Genomic DNA, 21,655 nt, shown 5'->3' with positions numbered 1-21,655 from the left:
ATTTCATCGAATCCACTCTGTTGTGGCAGACGTCCATTTAAAAACAAACTACATTAGAGCTCTGCATGTAAATTGATTTTCCAGTACAAAATAAGTAGATTTATCACGACTTCGGGGATGAATCATGTCATGTGAATTTAAATTAATGCTGTAGCACAAATTCACACCACCCACAATTTAAAACCATTTTGATTTTTTTTTGTGGAAAACAAGTACTTTATATAAAAACATAGGGTCTAAAAGAGTATTGACCTCAAAACACATGGACGGTCGATCAATGTGTTAAGAGTTATATGGGCTTTTAATTGTTTATGATATGCGAATCAGTTAGATGCATTAGTTTTAGTTTTTAAGTTCTTTTTAATTTGACTTTTTTAAATTTAATTTTCATTAATTTAATTCTTGAATTAACCGTTTTTTAATAATATATATTTGATAAATAACGATTTACTCTTAATCAAATCCAAGTTACATCAATTTATAAAAAATTAAATAATAAATATAATGAAATCATTATTGATGATGAATATATTGCATAACATACATTTTTATTGACTTAAACCATATTACTCGATATTTATTTATTAAAAAAAAAAAAAGAAAACTTAACTCAAGTTAATAAGTTAACAGTAAGTTTCCACCTGCATTTTAACTTCGTTTAGTAAAAAAAAAAAAAATAGAATAACTAGAATAACTATTACCTTTATAATTTTCGAAATGTTTTATATCAACTTAACTCAGTTAAAAATGACCATTTACAAAGCCAAGCTTGGTTAGATGTGTTGACTTATGAAAATATTGCATAGAAACTTAGACGTCAACACATTCATATGCAACTATATGCGTTTTGTCATGTGTACAATATATTATAATATATTATTATTTGTATAATATCAATATTATATTAAGTATAGTTAAGTTTTAGTTTCTTTTTATTATAATTATTATAATATTGTTAGGCTTCAAAAACACAAGTTACTGGCCCGAAAATGTTACTATTTTTTTTTTTTTTTGATAAAAGTATATTAAACAAGTAGTACAGCATAAGGATAAGGGTATGTCGCGATATTTAATTTGAAAGTAATATTATGGATTATCGCGTTTAATAAACGATTCTGAGTAAAGCCTGTTAAAAATCATGTGCGACGGAATGTCTAAAAAAAATGTATATAGTTGTCGGTACACGGTTGTTTTTTCTTACGGGCCTAAAAATGGTAAAAACTCGACCCGTCTAAGGTACCAAACATGCTCAATTTCCTATTTTAAAAGATGAAAGGTAAAACTTTTCGAGCACTAATAATTTATATAAAACACTACAAATCGAATATTATAATATTTAAAGACAAATTAACATTGCTGTATCCCGTATTACGTAAATGTGGTTAGATAAGAGGAATTCGTATGAGTATTTTTCTATAATACTCGATATCGTTTTTTTGAATTATCGGTTGTATTTAGCAGAAATATTTTCGAAATTCTATGTAGATATCAGTGATAACGCTTAATAACAGTGTTGGTCTAGGGATGGATTGAATTTATGATTCTTAAAGTAAAACTACCCCCAACACCCTAACAGTTTGAAATAAAATAAAATTCACTGAGACATATCAATCGATATGCGCTTGTATGCATGTCAGCAAAAGTCAATATTTTATTAAATTTATAATAAAATATATAATTTTTTGGATTACTAGGACTTGTTTTTCGCTGTTGACGTAGAAAACAAATTTAAATTAATTTGGGAAATATGTATCAAATGTTTATTTTATTATTAAATGTACATTATCATACTAATGAACTTTTAACGAATTAAAAAAAAAATGAATTTACCAATGAAATTGATAGGCGATTTCGGTACATTCCTGTGCAAGGCGAAAATATGATAGGACACAATTTTTTTTTTCAATTTATACAAGTGTTTTTAATGACTTTATCAATAATATTATGATATCGAAGAAAAGATATTTTTATTCAAAGATATTAATAATCAAAATAAAAATTATACAAAAAATTAATATTAAAGAATGTATAATCCTGTGATCGATTATTCAATTGTTTGGGTTTAAAATTAATAGAATATATTATATTTGTGTCAAGTCTTACGATCTAATAAATAGGCTTTGTTAAATAATTCACATTAATATATATTCTGATTTCAATTTGAAATTGTGCGACACATACCATTTTCAACACAAATGGTAAACTCTAGACTAAAAGGAATATATATTTCTCCAAAAGGAACTTCCGTGTGAACTAAAACGGTTGGGTATTACGTTTTTGGTCTCCTCGTGATATACATTTTTGATGAGAGGCTTGGAAATTTATTATACAAGTGTTACGTCACTGCAGGAAACACTCTAGCGCCGATATTGATCTCTTTTATATTTGGAACCAATATGATCACAAGAGAGGATTTTTTAAAATAAACCTTTACATTTCAAATGTAAGATAATTGTTTGTGGACGGATAAAAAATATACCATCTCGGATTATTGTCGTAAATGAATCATTTTTAATATTTGTTAAACATCTTGCATTATATATATTTTTAAATGCCTATATTTATCTTTCAGCTTAAACTCCAAAACGAGAAGGAGAAAATAATGAATTTAAATGTGCTCAAATTATTTATACATTTAGAAATATCAATGAGAGTCTTATACATTTTTTAAATACACATTTAAGTGAGACACATTATAATATTTTATGTAGATAAACCGAAAAAGTCACCTAGTCGCAAGAGTTAAATTAAATAAGCATGATAAAGTATAATCATACAAAAAAAAAAAAAATATTGCGTTTTGCACATGAAAGCCCGCTTCCTCACTAAAAACAGACGGTTCTAATCATGTTATTTGTTGCGATAATAATTCTAAACGTAAATTTTATACATTTGTACCGCGATTTAAGGTATACTATGTAGTAACCTCGAAATTGGTGTCCAGAGTGATTCTCACACTTTGTCAGTGTTTTAAAATCAGCTGTTAACCACAGGAAGAAATATGGCTTGCGCTCTCAGTGTAGGTACATATAGCCCATATAATAGGTATCAAATAAACAGTGCCGCAATTTCATAATAAGGGGCCCGTGTGCGATATTTTTTTTGGGCCCCTTCCTAAATTAATTTTACTGTAAGTATTACAATCTATGAGTGCCAACGTTTTCAGGTTTTGTGTATACCTACATATATATATGTATATATATATTTGTTTTTGGTTCATACGTTTCATTTAATCTGTTTCAAATGGAACAATAAGAATAGGCGATGGTATAGAATAAGCTGAAATTAATAAAAATAAAAAGGTAGACTAAACATATTTCAAAGGCCTCCCAGTACTAAATACCTATAAATGTTGTGTGCGTTCGTTAACCGTCGTCGTTTTCCGCTATCAGGCTGTTGTTCTTCCGACAATTCAACAAAAAACGACCCATAGACGCGATGAAAATAGATCTTATGGAAAAATTGATAGTACTTAAAAAGTTAGAAACGTTGACACCTGAATACTTGATAGGTACCCACCTTTTTCTAAACCTGCCATCCTATTTTAACATACTTATTATTCAATCTAATATTACTGTACCAACAACTGCCTAGGTACCTAAACTAATGTTTCAACTTAAAAAAAAAAGTATTGTAAATAATTAAGTTTTGAGTTTTAAGACAATTTCAGTGTTTGCTCCAGGTTGGGATCCGCCCCCCCCCCTCCCAAATATATGTAAGCCTTGAAGCCCGTGTGCGCCGCACACTCTGCACACTCGGTTTTTGCGGCACTGCAAATAAATAAGATGTAAATAATTGTATCAAAAACAACAAAATATATGCTCATGGAAGTATATATTGTTTTACATTGTTTGGGTAAGACGATTTCGCTAAGTATAAGTGTACAGTAATTGATAACCATCTAATGCCGCGGAGTAGTATAAAGTGGTTGAATATTTTTAACTTATCGGTACCTATAATGTACCGCGGTAACGGTGGTAACCATACGGCTAACGCGGGATCGTGTGACAGTGAATACGGGTAATGTACCGACTGCAACTTGTTTTAATTTTTACCTTTTATGGAAAGTGGACTGTGAAGGCCGTGTGCGTCCAGAGTCTTGTCGACAAATTATATTTGCAAAAACCCGATCGGGTCCTTGGGTCCGCAGCCAAAACTTTCAAGAGACAGAACCGACACTCGATTACGATAGCTCAATTAAGCATGTGACTTTTACAAAAACAAACATGTCGATGGTAGCGAATTTCATTTTCACTTCGATAGTACCAGCGCACGACTACGATTCACTTTGGTCAATAAATGCGAAACGTGAACTGATGCTCAACGCAGAGCCGTAACAGACGAGTGGTCACGCGTGTTTTTAATTTTCAAAAAAATATTAAGTTCAATTAGATATTATACCAGAAAAAAAGAAAAAAGAAAATACAAGAACGTATAAAAATGGGAGTACGCCAAAATGATAAAATAAATAATAATAACCAACTCGTGTTGTGCACGCTGGATAAGTTGAATTAACTGCAGGGGCGCATTCGGGTTACGTCAAAAATATGATCTCTTTTTCTTGGAACGCACTCGGGATATTAAATTAAGGGTCATTCCAGGACGCACTCGGTAAACTCTCCCCCTCCCCACCAAAATAATCCGTGATAAGGCGGAGACTCTGGTATTATCGGGAAATCCGTGGAAACAGACTGCGGGGCGGCGGGCTCGACGATAATATTATGTAAACTCTCATAAATTATAATACGTTGGTACCAAATTTATTACACGTCGCCCCGTTGCCGTTAAACGCGCGCCAATTGTTCGAGTGTTTGGCACTCGTCGCCAAGCTCTGCAGACGATGAAAAAAAAAAAAAACTATATAATATAATATTATGTATATATTGTACGCGTACGTCATCCGTCGACTGTACGGTTGTGGAAACCACAGGACCACGGTAAATCCTTAAACCGTACGCATAATATTACTATACAGTATGGTGTGATGGTATCGTGAGGTTCTGTTCGCGAATTGCGAAAAAAGGAACTCGGCCGACTGCCTATGATATCTGATCTCAAAACGACTGCGGTCAGCTGCTCGACGAGAACCGTATCGATCAGTACGAATGTTACCGCGAAAACAAGGAACGTGGTGTATTATTACAATTTTAGTGGTACAATCAGGAAAACGTTTACCCCGGGCCAGGACCCGTTTCGCCCAAAAATGACCGTACCCGTTTCGTCCGGGTACCCGTTTGCCTAAATTTTGTTTTTATATGATTTCCGTTTCGCCCAGAGCAGTTTAGACCAATTTAAAATTAAGTTGGCAATAGTTCAGTCAAATATTTGAGTATCATTTAGCGTTATCCAGAAAACACCACGAGTAGGCGATATTCTTTGTTTTCCAAAAATTATACGCACTATTATATACGCACGTCATTTTTTTTGCACAAAAGTTTAACACATTTAAAATTTAGTCCACAACATTTATAAATACTTATTATTAAAAAATTAAATTAACGTCATAAAAATTTACACATATCTTATAAAAAAAAATCGATTTTAATCGTTCAAAATATATTTATTAATACCACCTACAGTTTATTTTTAAAATGATTACACATGTTTTTTATGAATTCATAACGAGTAATTGATAAATTAGCTTTATAGATTTTGATCGATTTCAATACGATAACGACTGGATTATTACTATAGGTTTTATAACGTTCCCTAAAATATAATATTTGACTAAACTATTGCCAACTTAATTTTAAATTGGTCTAAAATACTCTGGGCAAAATGGAAATCATATAAAAACAAAATTTGGGCAAAACGGGTACCCGGGCGAAACGGGTACGGTCATTTTTGGGCGAAACGGGTCCCGTTTTATTTAGTTAATATTTAGTTAACCATAAGACAGTTATTATTGATTTTGTGTGAATAATAAATACATACCTATTGTGTACAGATACTGCAAAAAGAAAGAATAAACATATTAAGCAGAGCGTGGGCGCCTAAATGTTGTTGCCAAAGGAAAAGTCTTAAATATGGCCCTGAGTATAACGCAATATCAAAGCTTCACAATTAAATGTGATCGCTTTGTAAACGCAAAACGGTGTTATTTGATTCCGACAGACTTACAATAATATTGAAATTTCATCAACGAGAATTATTTATTTCTTCTCTATTTAAATTTTAATTATTAACAAGGAGATCGCGTGCTATAGTAAAAACGAGTTATTCATTAATTTTAATAGAAACGTACACGTCATAATGAAATATTATTGTTGCGATTATGGATTATCTTACATGATTTTAAAAATATAACCCGACATGTTGGTATCGTAAGAAACTATTGTTTTTGAGCGCACATTATTTCTGCATAGGTACTCAATAATTTTTTATGAAATTCACCGCGCCAGTGTCCTCGGGATATCTTGTCGGGGTGTACTATTTCGCAGGGACGAGGGAAGCAGTAAGATATGACGTGATGATAATATTACGCCCACGATGATAATAATATCGAATTCAATAATATCGTTAAACGGACATCATGGCGTGGCGTGCGCATAATAAAACTGTGGATTATACCGAAACTGCGTTGGAATAATTCCCTGAAAACGGAACCGGGCTCTTTTATTTCGCTGCGGGTACAAAATATAATACTCTGCAGCGGCATTATCGTTTAAGCCCGTCTAAACGCGTATATATTTATACAGGTGTATAGTAATAATAATAATAATAATAATAATAATAATATCGCGTAATCGTAGGTATATAAACATAGATCGTCATCACACCGCACGCCTATTTTTTGCTCGATCCGCCGCGGTGCCCACCGGCGGATTAAATCCCGTAAAACTCGTATTGAGACGGACACTGTGTAATTTGCACCGCGAGACAAATGCGGTCGTATAGACGTACAGTTATGGCGGCGGAGGTCGATATATATTTATATACACTGCCGCGGGGACTTTGGGGGGGTATCTAACTGAAATTTATTTTTACGGTCGCGAACGTACATATAACAGAGAGAGAGAGAGAGAGAGCACGGCGTGTACACTGCAGCAGTTATACTTATATAGATATAGGTACTTCCGTCCCATTGCTTAACTCGTAAATAAACGTATTATGCCGTTCGATCTATGGCCGCGAACGAAATCGTCGTCCGCGGCCGACCTGTTTCAATTTTGAAAAAAATTTTTTTTTTTTTAGTAGAATGCGTTTTCGCAGTCGCGCATAATATTTTAATTCGTACAAACCGTTTTAGATTGCACGCCCGCGATTAATCCTCCTCCTCCTCCGGTCAATATATTATAATAATATTATATATTATGCAGATTAAAGGAATCGCAGTGAAATTACATAGCACGCCACGTTAGGTATACGATAAACAAACATTAGTAAATTATATACACCTCGATTACGATTAATTTAATCCGACGATGGAGCAGTAAATCGTCATATCGGATTAAACAATGGCCCGAACACAGTCCCGCACACCCTTTCGATGTCGCAGTGACCTGCGTCGCGGTTTAAAATCATTATTGGTATACACGTTAACGACCACCGAGTGACTTCAGTCGAGCCGGCGCCGAACGCGAACCCATCATAATAATAATAATAATAATAATAATAATAATAATATAGTCTTGCGACCATGTTTGCGAGGGAATAAAACGGATTGCACGCATTGCCAGCAGATTTCCAAAGGCACAGTGCTCACAGGTTGTGTCGCGGTAATACGCTTTTCAAAAAAAAAAAAATATAATGTTTGGCCGAACGTCTTGAAATGTTTCCTCCGATTTATCGGTAAACTCGCACCCGGACAGACGGTTAGGTAGCTGCGGCTGAGCACTCTGTTCGTTTTTCTACCGTCAAAAGACCTAAATGAAATTCGTGATTAACGAAAAAAAAAACGGGCACCGCGAATCCCTAGGGGGAAAGCGCAAGGTGGAAACGTGTCGGCTCCAGTTTGAGGCCATAACGTTTATTACCTATACATTATGATCAAAGGCCAACTTGTTGATTAAGACGTGCTGGGCACCACGACGGATCGAACTGGAACGTTGTCTGACGATTTTCTCGGTCATTACGTCGGTTTAACCGGTTACCATTAATCCCCAGCGCCGACCTAATAATGCGAGTCTAATTATGTGGTCCGATCAATTCTATTCGCAGTCCTGACCTAACCCTGCTACACGTTCGTCGTGTGTTCAGTAGTATCGCTGATTAAATAATTATTTTTTAATCTGTGGCAGTATGGTCTAGTTACGTTTCGTGAATCGTCACTATAAAGTAAACGTAATCATTTTAAACAGAGCATGGACCTTTTCCTTATTCGGTCTCCGACATGGTAACATTTTTAAATCGAATTATAATATACCATCGACCCCGTGAAATATTCGACTCTACAGTAAAGACAGCGGTAAACGGAAAAAAATGTATGATGCTTACATTTTTTTTAGTGCTGTGCGCGCTTTATGATGTATAGCATTTTTAATTTGAAAAACTTAGAAACCGTTCACTATACAGTGTAGCTCCAACTGTAGTCTAGGAACAATAATGCGTTGTATATAGAATCCGTGGTAAAATTATGTAAGGTATGCATATTATCGGTATGCACATGCCGTTAGTCAACATTTTATATTGTTTAAAAATGTCGGAAGCAAAAAAACAGCAAGTTATGCCAATTCGATTTTCGTCTAAATGTTTTTTTTTTTCGATAGTCCTCGCGTTTCGGAAACAAATTACTTTTAATCCAAATATTGTTTTGTATTCTTAACGATTGCGATATCGCCTATACGTGTGGTAATTCATCAAATATTTTTTAAACTGACGTCCGTTGAAATAATTGCAAATTATAACGGGTATGCGACATGGTATAGATTACTCGGCACTCGTGGTATTTCTGTCGCAGGTATAGCTCGTCAAATATTCAGAAAAGGTCATTATTCATGTCGCAGATTACCATTTCCCGGCCGTTTTGCTACACGAACACGATCCGACGCATAACGCATTGCCCGCGACGCATAATGTGCAGACCGCGACCCTCAGTCCTCACCCAGAACATTCCCTGCACGCGTTGTTGTGCACGCGAATCGGCTGGAACGGGGAACGGCACGACGGCAATGGCGTCGCTGCGTCACGGGGCAGAAGAACAGAAATAAAGCGAAAGAAAAACACACCGTCTCGGAAGAGAGAGGAATACGATTCGACGCCACTGTACGTCGGAGAGGGACTGCACGAAAACGCCATCGCCGGAGTAAGACTGGCGGACGGCCCGGTGAGCATAAAAAATACGTTTACCGCGTAGTGTACGACTGTGCAGCGAAGAGCGTTAAAAGTCTTTTGATTCTTCGCAATCGACGGCTTATAAATATCGCGCGAACGCACACACGCGCACACACACGACTTTTGAAAATATAGGGTGTCGGCAGAACATAATATAGCCCCGACTCAGTAGTGATGGGCACTGGGTAAATACCCGATGGGTAAGAAATTTATTTCTGGTAAATACCTTGGTAAATACCCATGATATAAATACCTTTCCAAAATCGGGTATTTTTTTTTTTTTTCAATATCGCACTGGCGGCTGTCACACTGCTGAAGTTGGTGGGCGTGTGCGTGTTTTATACTTGTATAACTTAAGAAATATAAGATTAGGTACCTATCTGTTTTAATATTAATCAGAGCATTGCATTTTTTATTTTTACTTTTATTTTTGTTGATTTTGTCATGTTTTATTATTTTATAGCATGATAATGTATGTTATAAAAATTATAATTTGTTTTTATTTTATTTCAAGTATTTAAAGCTCTAACACTACATAAGTTTTTAGCCTGATTTTATCTTAATGTTTAATTACAAAATTACAAGTAACATTGTTTTAGTTACATTATATTGGTAAAAGGTTTTACAATTTATTTAACATTAAAGAAATAAAATTAAAAAAACGCAATCAAAAACAAATACCCAAAATACCGGGTAAATACCTCGGTTATTTACCCAAAATTTATTTATCGGGTATTTACCCATCACTAGGCCCGAGTCTACCGCATAACGGCGAATGGTTGTCGCGGTTTTGTTACATCCACTATTCGTTATTGTTTTGATTTTTCGTCGAAAACCGTATTCGATGTCGATTATTTATATCTATAACGGAGCAGATAACTGGAGCAGACATTACGGTAATGACGGAATGTTCTGCCAGAACGTCACGCGATCGTTATACACGTCTTGAAGTCTAAACGAAACTCGAAGCGAATCAAAGGGAGAGATCGAAAGAGTATAATAGTCAACGATACTATCGGTCGGGCGCGTCAGAGTGAGCAGGTCATCGAAAATTCTTGCGATGAGCTCACACACCAATGCCGCTACTGTTCGCAGGTGGCCATCATGTGCCGGTTGTCGTTTTTCGAACTCGTGTGTACAACTGAATAACGCGATCGCAGCGAATGAAAACTGATTTTGAAAAAAAAAACGTATTTGCCCCGCCGCGTCTTTCGATTCGGCGCTATACGACCCGGACCGGCGGACACCCACCCTATACACATAACCCTCCTCGTCGCAGCCTCCTCGTGTACACGTTTACCGACGACCACTACGAGCCGTATAGTCTCATTACTCGATTTCGAACGCTGGCGATTTTCTCGGGGCGTACAGTACGTGATCGCCGAGCGTGCAGCAGTGTCCCTCCTCCTCCACGACGGCGACGACGTCCGGACGAATTCTCGCTGTGCAAAGAATATTACCAATAACACTACAATAACGTGTCATAACGGTTCGACGGGATTTGTTCTAAACCGATTACATATTATATATAAATATATATATACATATATATATATAGAGAGAGAGGGAGAGAGCGATAGAGGGCGAGATAGAGGGCGAGAGAAAGCGAGAGGGAGGGAAGGGGGGGCAGGGTTAGACGGAGGAACGAACGGATAAATGCACCCGCGCATGCGCGTTACATAATAATATCATATACGACGTACAAGACACATATTATTTTTTAACGAGCTATTAGTCGATCCCAAACATGTTTCGGCGAGTCTGGCGGAAATCACGCACTTGTATATATAATATAGGACGACCGCGATGACGAAGTTAGCACTGCGGCCCTGAACGATGACGTACTGCGGATTATTCTTTACCCTTCTAAACTATTAAATGGCGGAGAATAAAAATCGAATTTTCTCATAACGTGCATGTATAGACATACGTCTGGTATACACGTAGCAAGTCACGAGTCGTGAAATGGTATCATGATCAATCGTCTCCGATTTCGGGCACTATATATACGGTTTTTATAGTATATATACATTATTGTAATATTATATGTATAATGTTTAAGACTCATCGGCACAACCTAACCGATTGCAACGCCAACAGAATACACGGAAGTTCGCGATTTTCATCCCTCACGGAAAATTTGAAAACAGTTTTACAAAAGGCAACGATAAGGTCAGGTAATTCGTGCAATATACCTACACGTTTATATTATTATTCAACACTTTCGAGTATACTGTTATCGTATGTTTGGTTTTAATTTCATTGAGTGTAAGAACTTCGACATCGCTTGTGTTGGCCTGCAATTACATTTACATTGAAGTTATTTTTTTTTTCATTTATAAGATTATATTTACTGGCCAAAAAGAAAAATAGATAAAATAAATACAAGAATAGTTGATTGCATTACATATTGCACAATATTAATAAATTATTAATACAGAGAGAAATACAATTATTATATATCGTTTGGCCCAATTCGCCACCAAGGCGGTACTTCGTATTGGTGATATTGGAGTTTCTAAATCACTTATAAGCAGGTATTAAATATAATTAAGAGTTAGTTTACAGATTTATGTGGTACTTAATAGGTTGTGGTTATTTGCTTATCTAAATATTACAATATTGCATATTTACGGATAAGTAGTTGTATACGTATTTATTTTATTTTCGTACGTTTGATTGTGATATTTTATTCTTTGGCGATACTTATAGCTCGTTAATATGACTTAATACGAGACGTAAAACTGAAAAAAAATTACCACAATTATAAAGAATACAATATGATACGGGTTGTCAGATAAAAATTTCTTTAGAAAGAAACAATTATTAACCGCCGCCCCTTCTTTTAATACAAGATAATTTATTATAAACCATATTATTCTGCATTGCATTACTACTTTGAGATCTCCAACTGTTATGAGCATTTTTCAATTTCAGATACATACTTTACATTTAGCTTTCGGTTCATTCAAAATAATTATTAACTGTCATATGTCTCGGTAAAAATCTAAAGTTTTGAGATTTCAACTACAATGTAAGTTATAATGAAAACGTTTTTTTTTTATATCATTCAAAACATATAGATTTAACGAAATCATTTGTAATTCAAATCATTCGTTAAATATATTCTATGAAAATGCTGCCAAATAAAAACAAAAATCATATTATATTATTTTATTGTGTTTGTAACATTAGAATTATAATAGGTACCTATGTATATTTTTGCAATATAAAAATATTTTTACTATTTGTAACGTGTTCTTACAAAATGAATACATTGTGTTAAATTGTGGGTACTAATGCTTAAACGTCGATGAGAAAGAACATTTTGTTTTATAAAAACAAACGTTTATTCAATAAAAACATAGTGATTTAAATTGGCCATTAGGAGGGTCTAGTAAAACCAAGTTTAAAATGTACGTTACGAGTGTATAATAAAAACGTTTCGGTTGTTATTTTTAGTCCAGTTGAATACTCACTGTTTACATTATAAAATACATTACACCTTATTAATGTATTTATTTTTCGTTTAAGTAATTAAAATTCATATCCAAACGAGGATATTGTCGAAAAAATAATTAATAAGGGTTGTAAAAAGTATTTTGTAAAATATATTTAGTTTTTCAATTAATTGCTTTCGTTATAGTGTCGAATGAATATCCTATTGAGTGCAATTCGTCTTTGATTCGAAAACAAGCTGAGAATATATAATATTATAAGAATTGATTGTGGTTTAAAACAAAACTTTTGTTTTGGAAACATTAACTCTACGACTTGGTAACACTAATTATTTATAACGATTGTAATAAGGCTTTAAACCGATAGTTGTATAGTCGTATAGTAATAATAATTATAATTTAATGGTAAATTGAGAAAAAGAGAGTTGGGCTTTATTTTTTTTTTTAAATGTTTATTGTCGAGTTTAAGTTGTTAGGAAGTTCGAGACGTTTATTTGTTAAAGGTTGCGTGTCGAATAATATTAGGAGTAATTTGGACGACTTATTTTTTAATGTGAGGAATTCAGATCGTTAAAAACAAACACAACTAAAAAAAAAACCCATCATAGTTATCACGATCATCGGTGTCTTATAAATAACCAACAACGACGATAAAAATTCGAATAATATTGTTAAAAAAGTTTTTCAATTTATATTTGTTTTCAAATTGCCAAAACCCGTTGGCGCTTATCCAATTGTTCAGCCACAATTCTTGGTTGGATAAACGAACAAAAACTATTTGCAGAGTTGCTCACATGCATATTAATTAAGACAAACAGTATTGTATTAATAATTTTTTTTCGACTTCCGATATAGTAAATGATTTCCCTATAAGTTGTTTAAAATTTGCAGTATAGTTTTAGTGGTCAAATTTAATTAAAGTTTTTATCCAGTTATTTTTGGATTTTTATCTTTCTAGTTCTTTGTTTCGCAAAACATAACTCATAAATCACACATGATTCAGTATAAATAATCAGAGCTTATTTATGACTTATTTAGGTGACTTTATTAAATAAAACAATTAAATTTAATGAACTCTGAGTTTTAGTTTGATTATTGAGTTTATTAAGATATACATTGCAGACTTAAATAAAACCCTTAAGAGCTTGGTCACTGATCTTTAAAATAATCAATTTGTAATTTTTTACTGATAAAACTTGCAGGTATGTTTTGAAATCACCATAAATTATTAAATTAATAAAAGTGATGAGCCTTAATTTTCGTGATTTGTTTTGTAATTTATTTTTGGAAATTGATATGTTTAAATTATGTAGCAAAACGTACTTAAAAATAATGTAACGTGTTATTGTATAGTTTTGCATATTCCTAGAACTTACAAATCCACTTAATATTATTTCCTGAGTGTATCCTTAAAAGTTTTAACTCCGTATTTATATTATTTTTGAAACTTAAATGAGTTTTCTTATTATTTTCTTTTAGTTTACGCATTATTAAACTTTTACTTTTCGTTTGAGGATATATTCGGTTTTGAGTATAAACTTAGAAAATACAATGTAATATACATATCTACAAATATTTCGAGTGAAATATGTGTAATAGAGTAAAACAGGTTTGTTTATTTTATTTAGGTTTTATAGATTTTCATTTAAATTTAATAAAAAAGGTTTATTTGGAAATCAAAGTTTGGTTTTTAAAATATTTATTTGGTGCAAAAAGTTTGATCCTATTTTTATTTTTTATGATCAGTACTAAATACCTGTTCATTCTGTTTCTGATCATTTCCAGTTTGTTACCTCAAAAATCAAATCGATTGTTATAAACGGTAAACAATAAATATACAAACTAAAAAGTGATTAATCACTATTAATTAATTATTTTTAATTAGTTGTAATATTATACTTGTTTACGCAAGCCGTCGTTAAACTCGTACCGCTATCGGTGTTGGCGACTTTACCTGTTGACCGCCGACTAAGCTTGCGTATTCCCCTTCCCGTCCGACGTGTTATCTTACTGGCTATTTTGCATGTTGTGTTGGCGCGCCGATATGTCTAGTTGAGTTGCCCTGTCTCGTTTGACATCGGACGTCGTTGCTTTGACGTCCGTGGAGACCTTTTGGGTATCGTCTGTGGTTCCGACTTCTGTATTGTGTCGGCCGAATTGCGTGTCGTATACTCGTGTGTTACGCTATAGTTGTGTCGGTCGCCGTCGTTGATACTTGCTGTGTCGCGCGCGTAGTACGTCTGTATTTGCGTTGTTGTGGCGTATCGCGTGCCTGCATGTTACGTAAGCTCAAGAAGCATCGCCGCCGCCGAGCTATTTCCATATTAACTGATTAGTCAATTATCGGTCGCCGCCGCCGATCAGCTGGTCGCCTATAATTGTCACGTCCAGCCACCTCCGACGACCATCGCCGCCGCCGCTCAACAATAACAACAGTTATCCCCGTATGTTGCATTGCTATTTTGTATTATTATTATGAATTGTACCTATTATTATTATTGAGTTTTATGTACGTAGTTGACGTAGAGACGTCTATCGTCAACTGCCCTTTATTTATTATTATTATTATTATCTGAGATATTGATTAATACAGATATTATACTCTACCTACCATTTACCAATTTGTACCATTTTATTATTGTTTTCCTGACCCCGCGAGTACGTCGTGTCAACTGCTTCGGTAAGAACACGAAGTGCGCCAACAATACTCAAAAGTCTTTTGTTGCCATAGTTACCAATATGCATCGGTTAATAATGTGATAGTTGATTTTCTGGTATTTTGTAAAAAAAAATTATAACTAACTATAATATTGTTAGAATTTTAGATACAGTGAATGCGTAGTATAATCAGGTTTAAAACCCAAAGATTAAGAATTATTGAAAAGTATGCTTTCTAATTCCACTGCAGTTAGAGTACTGTTTTAAAATAATTTTCATTCGGTTTTTGATTTCCTAATAATTGTTCACAATGTGGCTATAGTGAGTTTCGTGCACTTAAACTAATAACAAACATGCTCGTCACAACTGTAATATTACAAGCACATAATATATTTTATATTTCAGTCAAAATAATGATTTACTTCATCGCGATTTGATTTACCAAATTTGAATTAACTTTACTGTGTCCGACGACTATACGTGTTTGAATGATAATAATAACATAATGTTTAATACATGAACAAATTTTAGCCGAAGACGCGTGACTCTAATGGCTTTTTGAGGACTAATTACGATTTACAACACCTTATGTCAATCAGTCACCCGTATCATCTACGAGTATAATATATTATGTTAAACACCGCTTCCGTATAGTGTTTTCGGATAATATTATTATTATATAAACTTATATAGGTGCGCAGTGCTTAATACCTTTGGGGAATTTAACATGTTTTGGAACTTGATTTCGGAAATTATTTACGTATAAATAGGTTTTACGATGGGTTATCGATGATGAAAATCCCTTTGACCCGACCAAGTTTGCAATCTACCTTAAAACTTCATACCATCGTTCGGTCGAATGGTATATCGAAATCGTTTCACAGGACGATCCACAAAGTGAATTAAAAAGCTTAACGAGTACCTATCTCCGATCCGATCCGAACATAATAACAAATAGGTACCTCCGCAGGTATGAGACGTCCGCGGAGGAGGACAATATAATAATAATATATATTTTATGGTGCCCGCAAAGACGGTCGAAACGTTTGCTGCGATCCCGTCGACGTCTATATACGAACACTGTGTACAGCCATCGGATCTGTATGGCCATCGGGAATAATGTCAGTAGATCATAAATAGGTGATATTATGCGTATGCGGTCTGGGCAGACTGTTGGAGTGTCAAGACTTCAGTCGACACAAAACGACCCGGAATCTGTCAATGGACTGTATGTATGTATTTTTTTTTTTTTTTTTAAACGAAATCGTATATTGTCTTATACGCATATCAATATACGACTGCAGCCCATGTTGCAATAAAATACGCGGGGTACGATTATTATATTTTATTTCGAATGTTGTTTTTACGTGTCCGCAACGCGGATTCCTAGTACTCGTGCCAAATTGAATTATATACAATTATACAATTATTATTATTCGTGCCGTCTTAAATGTGATTTAGGATCGAGTTTATTCAATCAACAACACTATACCATCGTGTATTTTGCACACGAGCCAACCGAGTTGTTCATCGCGCGAACTTATATAGAGACGGTGTATTGTTTTAAACGTTAATCATTGTTAACGTCTGTAATTCATATCGACTATTACGACCATACACAACCAATCGTAACATTTCTCGTGTGTATCTCGAGTTTGCAGCGTGGTTTAATTAAAATAATTTATACCGCAACGGTTTGTTACCATCGACGAGATGTTTTAATGCTTACGCTGCCTTTAAAATATTAATATTATGTTGTCATAATGACGATAGTACGAACTACAGTGTTCGAGATCAGACTGATATTTCAGGTATTTAAGTACCTAACTCGTGTCGAAGTTTAAAATATTATTTTACAATGTCGCCGGGAAGATAAAACTCGTTATTTTTATACTAAATTAAATTAAATACTGAAAAATAATACTATATAATGCCATATTTTTTAAATTAACTGTAAAATACATTTAAATTGCAGATCCCACGAAGATCGTTTATGAGGGTTGAGTTATGCTATATATTACTGTAGTTTTTTGTAGTATTATTATTTGTATTATATCATTGTTGCAATGAAAATATGCAATAAAAAATATTAGTAAGGGAAGTCATCATTTAAAAAAAAAAAAATCTACCTTTTGTAATAATAAAAATAGTTATTGAAGGGAAAAGTAGAGTAATTATTTAGAGTACTGATAAGTATAATATAAATTTTAATTAGGGACAGTGGACAGTAATGTATAATTTTATCTTTTTAAATTTACCCTCGTTTAACGAAAAAATGTATTTCTTAAAAGTTGCCAACACAAAACAAATAACATAATATATTATGTATTGATATTTTAAATGTTTATTACGAATAAAAAGTTTTGCACTTTAAAACTCTGATATTAAAAACTGTTGTTATAAAAAAAATCATATTACTATTTTAAATATTAAAATTACAGTTTGAATAAGTATATTGGTTAAAAATGATTTTAATCAATCTGTTTTTTTTTCTTAGAAGTAAAAACTATAGTTTTTTGTTGTTGATCAGAATTTGCATTTTCTTATATCACCTTTTCCAGTAAAAAAAAAAATACAGAAGTAAAATTACTTTCAAACCATTCGTTCGACAGTTGTAAATAATGAAAAAAAAAACAAAGTTCGCCTGTATTTTACTACTCTCTGATTAAAAAAATAAACTTTTATGGTACCTACCTAATGTACACACATTTTGAGGTGTGAAAATATGGTTTACGTTTTTACAAATGAAACTCGTTTAGACAAAGAATATCAATCAACATTCGAAATTTATTGAATACATTTGATCGAACTTCAAGCGACAAGTTTTATACATTTATTATTTATATATGTAATTTTATGTAAATTATTTAAACTTTTGGATATATTTTATAAGGTATTGTATTTATTTATATTGCAAATATATTCAAGGCGAATTGGACAACGGTTAACTAAGGTACATATTGTTGGATTTCCTTAATAAATAAAATAACGAAATTAGGTCGACTCTAATTCGTTCGATATGAAATATATCCGAATTTGCAGAGTCCATTACGTTTATAAATGCTGTTAGTTATTTATTATTAAAGGTAAGTGATACTTGATAACGAATGTATGTACGGTTACTGTGAGAAACGTCCCTCGGAGAGGAAACACAGCGTACAGCACCGAATGTATACCGCAGTGGTACGCAAATTGCTATTATTTCGTCGTTGTTGGATTCATTCGATCGGCAAAAAAAGGATGATAAAAAAAAAAAGAAGGTAAGTAATAGGCTTACAGAATAAAAAAAAACTCTCGGTTTATCTGCAAATAAAAACGTCTAACGATTCTACTGCGACATTCGCAAGCCGCGAGACGGTATTGTCTTTATTTTGAACCCGAACACCGGCCGAGTTCGAGCATGACAAATATTTAATGCCAAACAGTATCCGGTAATAACATGGACGTGGTTTTAAGATTTTGCATTTGAACGAAAACAAAAACAAAGATACGCTGTGCACACTTGAGCCATCATCGTTATTAATAATTTACATAATGAAAACGAAATGCTGCCCGTTATTGGTAAACTCATCAGCGGTTGAGACGGCTGGACCGATTTGGCTAATTTAAAAAAAAAAAAAATGTTTGCAAAAGTCCTAATGAGGTCTATACGGAAAGAAAAACGAATAGTTAGTTCAATAAAAGTTATATCAATAGATTCCTTGACACTTGGAAGGTGTATAAACTTTATGTTATTTTTTTCAGCCGCTGTAGAAAGCTAAATGGTAGCTCATCACACATACATTTTGTTCAGCTCACGGATAGAAGAATATATTTTTTGTTCGTGTATAGGGTCGCCATCGGCTACATATAATATTATATATTTCTATTAAAGTTGGACGATACGTGCATAAAAATACCAATCCTTGACACTTTGGCATCTATGGCTTTTTAATCTTTTTAATACAATATAATAATGATGACATTAATAATTGTGATTGGTCGGATATTCACGTTATCCGCTGTTTTAATAAAGTACGTATTGTTCAAAGAGTTAGCCCCTGAGAATGTGTTAACCGTACTGTTATATAGATGCAAAATGTATTACAACTGTAATTCAAACATGGGCGAAGTACCGGTGTATGGGATTAAAGTGGCAATTTGTTAAAAAAAATTATGCATGTTTCTACATGGAAGGATAATGACAATACATTTATATAAAATTTAAAAAAATACTTGAAATAAATAAATAAACAAGTACATTTTTTTGTAATAATTATCAATTTATGCATAATAGTAAGTAGGTACTCAGTTTTAAAATAATAATATGCTTATCTTTTTTTTTACAAAATCGAATATAATCAATAGAGGAGGTATTGACTATCCGAACTAGCTTTTATTTATTTTCAATAGGATTTTAACCGTTATTATTATTATGTTTTCAAATAAATTATTAATGCTTAATCCCTTTGTACGAAATTATTTCAGTTTGCGAGATAACCGACAGAAATAGTTTCAGCTTAATATATTACGTTTTAACTTTTTTATTCAGATTTTCAGCAATATAGGTGGCCAGCAAAAATAGAAAATACCTAGAAATCGCCTAGAAATACAGTAAAAATAATAATGTAGTATGCAGACGTGCTTTGCTGTACTCATTTTACGAGTAGTTTTATCGTGCATTTTGATGCAGTACGTCTTGCGCACACTTTAAGTTTGGTATTATTCCGCTGACAAGGAACCACGCCGACGGGACACGTGATGTAACGTAATTATACGAGAAAAAAACCAAAACAAAACTATCGAGCACGCGTACATATGCTGTTATCCGGATCATCACTTACCGATTTGTCGTTCAAGTTTTCCGCCCGGCAGTGGAGAAACGCGCTCTGTCCGATCGTGGTCGTGATGTTCCGAGGCACGTAGTAATCAAAAAACGGGTACAGCTGGTCGGTACCATTTCCGGGGGCGGAAGACGTGCGGTCGGCCTGCCGCGCGACCGACGGCGGCGTCGGAGACGGTGGCGGCTGCGGTCTCTGCGTGTACGTCGCCAGTTTGCCTGTAAAAAGACACACACACACACACACACACGTGGTTAGTGGAGAACAGGTAGTCGCGGTCGTATGCGTCGGGGACGGGCGACTCGAGGGGTTACTCGATTAGCCGATTTTTAGAAAATCAAAACCCGGCCGGCCGGAGCGTAGAAAGCAAAAAATGAGGTCGTTCAAAACACATACATTTTAATCGTCATTCATTTCGTGTACAATACAAACGGGGTTGTTAAAAATAATTCAATATTAAAATATATAAATAGTTATTTGTTTAGTGTGAGTTTTGAGCGCGTGCGGCTCCTGCAATGACGTCGCGCGGCGAAATCGACTTCTATTTCGGACGAAGAAACACGAAATGGGCGACGACTTGATGTTTCGTCTGTATAAGTCGATCATACTATGTTTTGATTCAATATGTTTCATGTTTGAAAATGTACATTCACAAATGTAAGTAGTCCGGAACATGGACAACATTTTCGACGCGAGCTCTCGTATCGCCGGATATTTTAGAATAGTTAATTTTTGCCAAATGCTTGTGTCAACCTCTTTTGTAGACAACAATGATGGATCTGTTTGCGACTCACATGATCCTATAATATTGAAGTTCAGCGTCTGGCTTTTCGATTTCGACCGCCGTTGGATTATCGAACAAATTCGTTTGAGGGCGCACGAGTTCGACTATACAGAGTATAGACGATAAACTTTAATACAATCGTACGATACAATTTGAAAATGTAGCGCGGGCCGCCTGCAGTGGCCCACCCCCGGTATGCGTGCACGCAGCAGTGGAGGCAATCGCGCAGCTGCGGGGGTGGTGGCTGTGTTGGCGGGGAGGTGGTGGAGGTAGAGGGACCCCGTCTGCCGTGTGTACCGTGTATAGCAGATGCGTTATTATAATCATTCATTATGATAATGTGATATATATTATTATTATTATTATGTATAATATACGCGTGTGCTCGGTCGGTTCCATTTGTTGGATACGAAGAGCGTGACAGCAGCGGCGTAACAGGTACGACGCGCGTAAAAGTCGCCCGAAAGCGTTTCTCGGTGACGGCTGGCGGGACAGGGTGGGTGGAATGGAGCGGGTTGCGAGCGTACGGATTTATTATTGTTATTAAACCCGCTCGGTGACATGAAAAAAAAAAAAAAAAAATGGCGACAAAACGCTTCTACACCATACGCGCATTCACCGGGGGCCGTCCCGCGGAAATGATAAATGCGTGCTTACGCGAG

At 34.4% G+C, this 21,655-nt stretch overlaps 1 protein-coding gene across 1 annotated transcript in view; it reads right to left on the bottom strand.

The window, feature by feature from the left end:
- Positions 1–20,842, bottom strand: part of LOC111035582 (inactive tyrosine-protein kinase 7-like) — a 78,749-nt gene extending 57,907 nt beyond the window's left edge. The window contains exons 1-2 of the mRNA XM_022317256.1: positions 20,818–20,842; positions 20,213–20,427 (exon numbers count right to left, since the gene is read on the bottom strand). Coding sequence (XP_022172948.1) covers positions 20,213–20,427; positions 20,818–20,842 — 240 coding nt within the window. The remainder of the gene's footprint in view (positions 1–20,212; positions 20,428–20,817) is intronic.
- Between the last annotated feature and the right edge of the window lie 813 nt (positions 20,843–21,655).

The sequence above is a fragment of the Myzus persicae genome, unplaced genomic scaffold (genome assembly GCF_001856785.1).
Source record: "Myzus persicae strain clone G006 unplaced genomic scaffold, MPER_G0061.0, whole genome shotgun sequence".
Lineage (NCBI taxonomy): Eukaryota > Metazoa > Arthropoda > Insecta > Hemiptera > Aphididae > Myzus > Myzus persicae.
This window is presented reverse-complemented; position numbering and strand designations above follow the sequence as displayed.